General features: G+C 41.6%; 1 protein-coding gene across 2 annotated transcripts; it reads right to left on the bottom strand.

Moving 5' to 3' along the window:
- Window positions 1-240: 240 nt before the first annotated feature.
- Window positions 241-5,465, bottom strand: LOC121989160. 2 transcript variants are annotated; one of them, XM_042543031.1, is made up of 6 exons: window positions 5,107-5,465; window positions 4,329-4,452; window positions 1,994-4,118; window positions 1,434-1,494; window positions 1,131-1,354; window positions 241-561 (listed from the first exon to the last, which is right to left on the bottom strand). In XM_042543031.1, the coding sequence occupies exons 2-6, from the start codon at window positions 4,450-4,452 to the stop codon at window positions 492-494; spliced, it is 2,604 nt and encodes an 867-aa protein (XP_042398965.1). In that variant the 5' UTR covers window positions 5,107-5,465; the 3' UTR covers window positions 241-491. The 2 variants fall into 2 exon arrangements, with proteins under 2 accessions (XP_042398965.1, XP_042398964.1); XM_042543030.1 differs by lacking the exon at window positions 5,107-5,465 and having other exon boundaries at window positions 4,329-5,094.
- Between the last annotated feature and the right edge of the window lie 3,536 nt (window positions 5,466-9,001).

The raw sequence follows: 9,001 nt of genomic DNA, 5'->3' as shown, positions 1-9,001 counted from the left end.
CCACCAAACAAGACTGACACGCCCAGCTCTGTAATAAATGATGGCCAACCTTTACATGATTCCAAACTCATCAAAACCTCATTTACTTCGACTACCCAAAAGTAGTTCAGTTTGGTTCCACACCTTCGTCACAAGTTTCTGACAACCTACTGAAAAACTTAATTTACTCACCTTTGTCGCCATGTGCCAATACCAAAATTACTAGAAATCTAAATGAGTTTGCATATTCTCACTAAGTGATTAACAAGAGATCCATGCAACTACCATTATATTTGAGTTCTAGAAGCATAGTTCACACGCATTTGTATTATGATTCAATCCTAACAATACATATCACAACTGAAGCTTAACGGACAAAATCCAGTAGGGAGAAGAGAGCATTCGCAGCATAATTGTAGCACGACATCACCATAGTTGGTCGGCACATGGTACCACATTGACAGCACTTTGACTATGTTCCTGAGATGAGTGTTGTCGTTGCTATCGATTGATTAGGTCGTCGCTGAAGAAGTAATTACTTTGGGAACAGACATGCCAAATCCATGTTTTACTTTCTCGACTCTGTTGGAACAATCACGTTACATAATCTTATAGAAGAAACAATTTGTTCATTAGGTGAATAAACTGACTGCGATAGAATGTCAATATCATAGGTGTATAGATGCACAAAGCTAACAATGCATGCTACGGTTATTAATTTATTCAATAATTGTATCGTGCACATTAAGACAAGTAAAGAAAATATATAATCCTCTTGCTAGAAAGGTGATTGCTATCAATTTTTAACATGCTTAAGCAACTTGATATTCTAAGTATATTTGCAAATAACTCTATTTGAGAAAGTTAAAAGGTAAAATCCTCTTTCCAAGCTACTACATGAAATGTGCTCAATTCTTCTTGAAACTTAGTGAAAAAGAATAAGAGTGACAACTCTTATCGGTGCCTATCCTAGTTTCCTTATAGTTGAAGAAGGTTAACTAATACTAGTATAAATACATTTTAAGCCAGAAAAGATCTGTATGAAATGAACCACCAACTATTTTTTCTATGTTTACAGTATGACCATAAAAGAACATCTAAAGTAAGAGAACCAGAACTTTGAAAATCAGAAAAAAGTTATGGAAGCTTACGTTGGTGCGAGTTTACCAAGACAGTCTAGCTCTTCACCAGATAGCTCATCCCAAACTTTACCGGAGATATCAATTATATAAGAACAACCTCTGCCTGATGGAAGCCCTCGACCAACAAGTAACTCCATATCCTTCTGGTGAAGCTCTCTACCATTCACAATGACACCAGTATCTCCCCCGGCACAATTCTTGGGCATTGGATAATTGAATTCTTCAATAAATGGCTGCCATAAGAATGGATTGTGTTTAACTTTATGTGAATTGGAGCACCTGTATATATGGGTATCATAAATTTACACTTACTGGAATTATCCCAAGGCCTGGATGTCCCATTGCACCCCAAAATCCAGCGCGGTAGTCATACCTGAATTATGAAGCTATTTGTAAGAACAACATTCTAAAATTATCAACAATTATCCAACAACAGAGAGCTTTCTGTCAGGAAACAAGTTTAGGTTTCAAGGATAAAGCACATCCAATCAATATGGAAAAATTAACTAGAAACAAGGGATTGATAGCCAACATTAAAAGAACAATTTTGTAACATAGCACCTATACTGTCCAAGGCTATATATGTTCCCTAACTTGGAGAAATTGAGTAGCAGAATAAGAAAGGAACATAATACCCTAAACTAGACAGGATATGGCACATCATATAAAGGATCAAGAATATGAAGAGTTATCAATCAAAGGATTAACAAACAGAGTTAAATGAACTCATGTTCTTGTTACAAATTTATGGAGTTCAAGATTATTTGTTGCCTTCCACAGTTTAATAAGGAAAATTTTCTTTGGTCGTGGCAAACAAAATATCCAAGGTATTTTAGAAATGCAATTCAGCTTGGAGGAAAAAGAAAACTCACCAATAATTACCAGGAGAGATTGGACCTGCTAGTTTTTCAGCCTTCTTTATTAAATTATCAGCGATAGGATGGCCATTGACTGAAACTTTACATCCACTATGCCCAAGTGATTGATTAAATGGTCGGAAGCTCTTCTTTATCAGACCAGCAAAAAAAGAATCACTACTCTTAATGACCCTAAGTTGAACTTCATCTTTGCCTATCCTGTCCCATGAATCTTGAGACAGATTTGCTGGCACATTCTCATCATCTGACAAATCCACCTCAGCAGCCACTTGCACGTCTTTCGCAGAATTCTGCCTCAAGTTTCCACTTGAGCACATATTTCTCCCTTGTGCTGAGCGTACACTCCTGCTCCCACCATTTCCAGATCCATCAGTTGATTGATCAGAATGTGAGTATCCAAAATGTTCACGAAGTGGTAAGCTCGGAACTCGTGAAATCATCTGCTTTTCAAAGGGGGCGCCAGATGAGGTGGGAACATCCTTTGGTGAAATCACACTCTCTGGGCTCTCAACAAAGCCAGATGTAGTGGAAGATAAAGACAAAACATGTGTTTTATCTGACTCACTCGAGCGTAGACCATGCCCCTTTTCTATCAACTCTGAATCATTAATTGAGAAGGCGTAAGGCAGAACTAGCTTCTCATCACTAGACTGAACATAATTGACTGGGCTATTATTGGAAGAATTTTGGTTCTCTGAACATGAGGATGCCGTTGCTGAAGAGATTACAAATCTACTTCCTTCATACTTGATAGAAATTAACTTAAAGCAAGAACCACAACGCAAGCTGAACTTATTTTTCTTCAGCAGAAATGATTTTTCTGGTAGTTGCAGGAGTTCAAAACAATTGGAACATATAGTAAATGGAGCAGCACCATCAATGGATCGACAAGAACGTGCAGCATTCTTGCTAAACATGGTTCTATGATATGGTCTAGGCTCTAACCTGGGTAAAGGAGCATTTCCCGGCTTCAAATTGTAACTTCTGCTACCAAAACTCGATGGACCATCAAATGTATAAAAATCATGATTAGTCGCAGGATAGGGATACCTATGATGGTCATATATAGCAGTTGGCGCCCTAGTAGGAACTGAGAATGGCCTCTGATAGCAATGCAAACATGAGCAAGCCGGCTGATGATAGAAACCATCATGATGATAAGGCATGACATGATCAGGATCAAGCTGCCCATATCCAAAAGTGTCAAGCTGTCGTTGTGCATAATCACCGAGGTGAAGAGGGACTCTCCTATGAGCAAAAGGATCCCCATAACCAGGTAAATGACTTTGAGCAGGCATATTAGAACAAAAATTCAACCCACCAGCATTATGGTCATGTGTGGCAGACAAACATTGAGATGGATTCAGGTTCAACGAGGATGAGTTTTCAGGAAACCAATTTGCATGGTCATCATAGGCATAGGAACTTGGCGAACTGGTCTTTTTATCCAAGGTAACACTTGTCTTCTGCCTGTCTGATGCCTCACAAGTTCGCTGTACTTGATCTCTAAGTTCATCAAGCATTCTCAAAAGCTTTACTCGATCTTGCTCAAGGTAGTCAACTCTTCTAGCACCATCCATATTCTGCTGGGTTTCTGCCTTATTTTCACCATAAAGATGCCTAGCATTGGAATGATAAGTAGAAGGACCTACGTCGCAGCGATGCAGAGACTGAGCACTTGCCATGGGAACCCTGGGTGTTCGATCCAACTCATCCAACTTTTCAACTCTTATTTGCACAGATTCAGCTGACCCATCTATCCCCTTTTCTTCGTCTGTTTTACTCATTTCAGCTACATTTAGATTCTTATCATTTGTGGTGACTGTGATATTTGTTCCCCCTTTTTTTTCAAGACCATCCAACTCTGAGCTCATCGTATCCCTTTCTATAACGTCATCCTCGTTTGCAGATACAGATTTTATATGGGAACAGGAAGCTATCTGTGGAGATGACTCCGTTAACTTGCTCTCTGTTAGATTCCCCTCGTGATCAGTCTCCAAGTTTGTCTCTGAACCAAACTCCTTTTTCATTGTAACATGGTCCAAGACCTCAAGATATTTGGCTCTCTCGCCCTTGGTGTTCTCAGAAGAACCACCAGAGCCTGCACTAGGCGTCTTGGCTGCGTCATTCATAACCATAAAATGAATGTCAGCCTACCTAAATGTCAATACCACATTGTAACAAGAAGAAACCAGAACAAGGTATTGTCAACAGAAACGCTAAGTTTGATCCCGCAAATCAAGCCAAAAATGTTGGACTCTGCTAGTATTCGCCTATTCGGGTACAAATTGCTGAACGAAGAAATAAGAAGAAAAGGTTGGGGGTTCACCTTGTAGAGTGGTTCCACAGCTACCGCAGCGGTAGAACGAGAAATTAGCGAGCTCCGGGAGAAGCTTCTCACATCTAGGGCACCGCACAACTCGAACCTTCGCACCAAAACCCTCTTCCGCCATCTGTTCACAAAGAAAACCGAACAAAAACAGTATGGGAAACGCCAAGGCCAGACCTTTTTTCCACCCTCGCAAAATCACCCAACCAAGATACTCTTTTATACCACCGAACGAGACGATGAGGAGAAAGGAATCACAATGTATTCATCAAGAACAAATGCAACTCAAGAAGAGAAGGATTGCATTTTTTTTCTAGTACAGAATCTGAGATCAAAGTAGCTCTTTTCTCGGTAAACGAGAAAGCATTCCGGCCGTTCTTCGCCCTTGCTTTATTCTATCGCACTTTAGCCATGTGCGGGAGAGAAAAAGAGGAGAGTTCTCAGCAGTTATGGAGAAGAAAAAGAGGGGAGTGGAGACACATCGCTAGCTTTGGGTGGGGAAGAAAGAGAAATGGAGAAGAGAAGAAGAAATAGGAGTTAAAGTACGGATAGCAGCGAGGTGGAACAGTGCTGGGGGAAGGACCTTCACAGGCCTTCAAAGTGATAATAATAAAAAAAAGCCACTAAACGCCCAAAACCTTCAAAAAAAGCCAGACGAGAAACGCCAAGCTCCGGCCTTTCACCCTACGTCCTCAAATTCCCCCGGCCAAGGCGCCAACATCCCTCTTTTGTACCCCTAAACGCATCAAAGGACACGAAGGGGCGAAAAAGGAATCACCTTGGCGACGTTCGGTCATCCACCACAACTGCAGCTCAAAAACAAAAGGGGGCGCGGTCCCATTTCCTCGAACTCCACCGAGAATCTGCGATCAAAGCGCGCAGCTCCTTTCTCGGTAAATGCAAAAGCATTCGGCCCCCTCTCCCTCCCTCCCTCTCCTTTTTTCTATCGTGCCTTTGAGGAGGCGGAAGGGGCGGTTTTGGGAGGCAGATCGGAAGAAGCGCGAACCATTTCTCCAGCTAGTCATTTATAGAACGGAACCCCATGGGATTCGATCGCCGGCGAGGCGCCAGCTCCAACCGATCCCGGCAATCGTCTCGATTCGATCTCCATATTCGCATTCGCCAGTCGCAAAAGTCAAATCCTTGTCCTCTCCGCCTACCATCAACAGTACTATTATTCGACGTTATTTTCTCAAAAAACACCTTTCACATTTCAATTTCCCACAACTCGTCCTTACCTTGCCTTCCAACACTCAAATGCAGGATAATATATATTTTCAAATTTAATTAAGTTTATGCATATCAATACTAAAATTTAGAAAAATAAAATAAAAGACTTAGTTTAAGAAATAACTACAGTCTTAAATTCAAGGTAAAACAAAAATAAAGCAGCATGAAGTACTAATCGAGCTGTAGAGCATTATTGTTTTTTTTTGTTTGTTTGTTTGTTGTATTATTTTATTTATTTCCTTGACTTTAAGAGAGTGAGGCAGTGTTTTTGAGCTTTGACAATTTTTCATGCATCTGCTCTGTTCTGTTCTTCACTGCCTCTCTGTACCTAAATAATGAATATTGATTTTTTTAATTGATGTCCTTTTAGAATAAATAAATAAAATAAAATGAGAGGAAGAAGAAGGCTGACAAGTGACAGAAGAGAGGGGAGCAGGAATCAGGGGCATTCTCAAAGCTTATTCCTTGTCATGGATATCTACCATCTAAATCCATCCATCCATCCATCCATCCATCACTCAAACCTTGACCCAAAAAAAAACTTTGGGACTTACTTAAAAAAGATTGATTTTAGAATTTCTAACATATTTTCACATTAAACTAACTATATAGAAAATTTAGATTTAAAACTATTTTTTATATGTTTATATTTGAAATTCAAGTTAAAATGACTATATAACCATTCTTGAACTTTAAATTTATATGAAATTTTAATTAGAAAATAATCATATAATAAATTTCAACTAAACGTACTATATAAATTGTTCCATTGATATTTGGCCATTTTTAAATCTTTTTGATCAAATTAAGCATGTTAGAATATAAAAGTAAAAATAAATTTATGAATAGTGGCCTGATAATTGTTTCTAAAAGATTCCTGTATGTTTGGCCCGTAAAAGAAAAGAGTATGTTAAATTCAAAGGCTACTACCACCACACTAGTGACATTAAAATGCCTCCCTTAAATACAAATTAAGCTCTCCTCCTCATCTAAATTAATTGACTTGAATTCCCTTGTCACTCTATTCACTAGTCATGATCTCTCATATTCAAGATTATTGATCTTGTCCGTGTACTGAATCGATAGAAACTGGGGACGTGGCGCTCTCTACTGTTCTCAGGCGATCTTCACAGCGACGTAAACCTCCGACGAACCTGCAACCAAGTTGGGCCGGGAAGGGGTTCCCGACGACGACCCTCCGACGCTCAAGTCAGGCGATGGCAAGAAGAAACAACGGTAGAATAAGGACTGTGGCTACAGTAGATGAGAAGAAAATCATACCTCCGTCGAAGTCCGAGGGTCTTTATATAGAACCCCGGAGAGGCGTGTGCACGCTTCCCAAGGCATGCACGTTCCTCAAAGCATACTTTGGAATGACTGTGTCAGAAAAGCATGTCTGACGCTATATCGCAATTGTCCGAGCATATCTCTGTCACAGCAGCGGAAACTTCCTCCATATGATCCTTGGTACGGCCCGGTCGTCGACCATGCTACTTTTCGACGGCAGACGTCTCGAGAATGATATCACTAGCTGCCACTTTTATCCTCTTCTAAGTCCTTTGTCTCTAGTTGGGTCGGTCGGGCTGATCGCTCGGCCTCCAGGGCGCCCAGGTATACACGCATCTCGGACCGGGTGAGACAGCCGCTCGGTCACATGCTCGGATGGGGCATCGACTAGTGGTTCTGCAATTCGGCCGAGCAGCATAGCTACTCGGCATAGCGGTTCCTTCATAAAGGAGCTTGTGAGCGTCGAAAGCTCAACCCGAGGTCGAGCTGTCTTCGTGCCGGTCGGGGGTTTACTCAGGCCGGTCGGCCAGGAGACTTCTTTTCTGCTCAGCCGGACTTTTGACTCTTCCGTGTCATTGACCCCTTCCTCTGGACCTCCGACCCTTACCACCGGATCAATTGTGTTACAATAAACAAATATAAATGTATCTAGCAATTCTCTTCTTGTGCAGACATGCATCACGAAAACTAAAATGAATTACCAATTGTAGAAAATGTATTTCGTCGTCAGAGATAATTATGATAAGATCGTAAGAACATCTTTATCCTCAATTATTTGGTCACTATCTTGAGTCTTTGTCTTCTTTGCTTAGACAGTTTCTTGCTTATGTAATCATTCATTTGTCTTGTACCTCTGCACTGCGATAACTTTGCAATGGAAAGCAACTAGATTCGAGCCAAACAATGTGGAGAATCGACAGGCCAATAATCATGATCAGTAACGAGACAGGTATTCTTGAATTGGCGTATAAAGTGAAACAAATCGATGGATTCATTTCGATTTTCGACCATCACCAAATCAATTCCTTCTTCTTCTTCTTGATCGTCATCTTCATGCCCTCGTTCCTGGTGAGTAACAGCGGCGCTTTCATCGTCCCCTTCTGCATGCTCCTCTGCCTTCTCTACTGCTCCTCTGCCTTCTCTACGCTTTAATTTTCTTGTGCGGCCGGAACCGGCGCCGCGGGGAAGCCGCAGAGGACGACGACGTGTGCCGCGACGATGGGAACAAAGAAAGCGTCGCTGGTGCCGGTCACGCATGCGCAGTCTGCCTCGGCCCCGTGGCAGAGGGGATATTGAGAGGCAGCTGCCTGAGTGCCGGCACGCGTGCCACGCCGAGTGCATCGATAAGTGGCTGTGGTCGCACTCCCTCTGCCCGGTCTTCTGGCGGACGCCAAGCCGCCGTCACTCCCCCCGACCGCCGCCACGGCATCTCTTGATGTTCTGAAAGACTTAAGACTGGAAGACATGGATTACGTTCACCAGCTGAAAGCTTTTCCCATTAATCACTTTCTAATTCGAATGAATGATTGAATTGATCGATCGTTCATTTCTAATCCTTTTAATTTCTGAAAGCTTTTTGTCAACTATAACCAATGGATCAATGAATTGCTAACTCGATACGAAAGAAACATGAGAAATTCGCTTTAATTTGTTTCCTTCATTTTCCTCTGTTTTAAAGTTTGATTGTTTCTGGTAGAAATTTACTTTATATCTGATCCGGTAATGATACGGTCAAAAAAAAAAAAAAAAAAGACTAATTGACGTAAAAGATAAAGTCGAGCAGTCAAGTCGGTTGAAAGGATTGGGTATAGGTGAGCGGACCGATTTTTCCTGAGCGGATGGTATTAGCTCAGGAGACGAGAACACCGCCCTCACCTTTGTCGGATAAAATTGTCCTCCGATAACAAAGAGAGCTAAGCAGCAAAAGATCTCGCCGATCGGGCTGCGCGTTCGGTAAGAGAGGGATAATCGACAAGGGTCAGAAAGTAAGGAAAGAGAAGAGTCAACAGACCCTAACCCTCTGTTTGGGAGGAGGTGAGTAAAGGGGAGGGAAAGGTAAACATGGGTAAAATAAATTTTTACCTTTGTTTGGGAGAGAGTGAGCTATGAAGGGGAAGAGGAGAGAAGGGTAAAGCTTCCCCTTGCATGCTCAGGAA

The sequence above is a fragment of the Zingiber officinale genome, chromosome 6B (assembly GCF_018446385.1).
Source record: "Zingiber officinale cultivar Zhangliang chromosome 6B, Zo_v1.1, whole genome shotgun sequence".
NCBI classification, from domain to species: Eukaryota; Viridiplantae; Streptophyta; class Magnoliopsida; order Zingiberales; family Zingiberaceae; genus Zingiber; species Zingiber officinale.
The sequence above is the reverse complement of the archived record's forward strand: the minus strand, read 5'-3'. Positions and strand labels throughout refer to the sequence as shown.

Excerpts from the sequence above, each read along its gene's own strand:
- LOC121989160 (XM_042543031.1), bottom strand. The coding sequence starts at position 4,452 with ATGGCGGAAGAGGGTTTTGGTGCGAAGGTTCGAGTTGTGCGGTGCCCT. Across the intron at positions 1,355-1,433 it reads CAGGCCTTGGGATAATTCCA|CCATTTATTGAAGAATTCAA; the intron begins GTAAGTGTAAAT and ends TTCTTATGGCAG. Across the intron at positions 562-1,130 it reads CTTGGTAAACTCGCACCAAC|AGTCGAGAAAGTAAAACATG; the intron begins GTAAGCTTCCAT and ends TTGTTCCAACAG.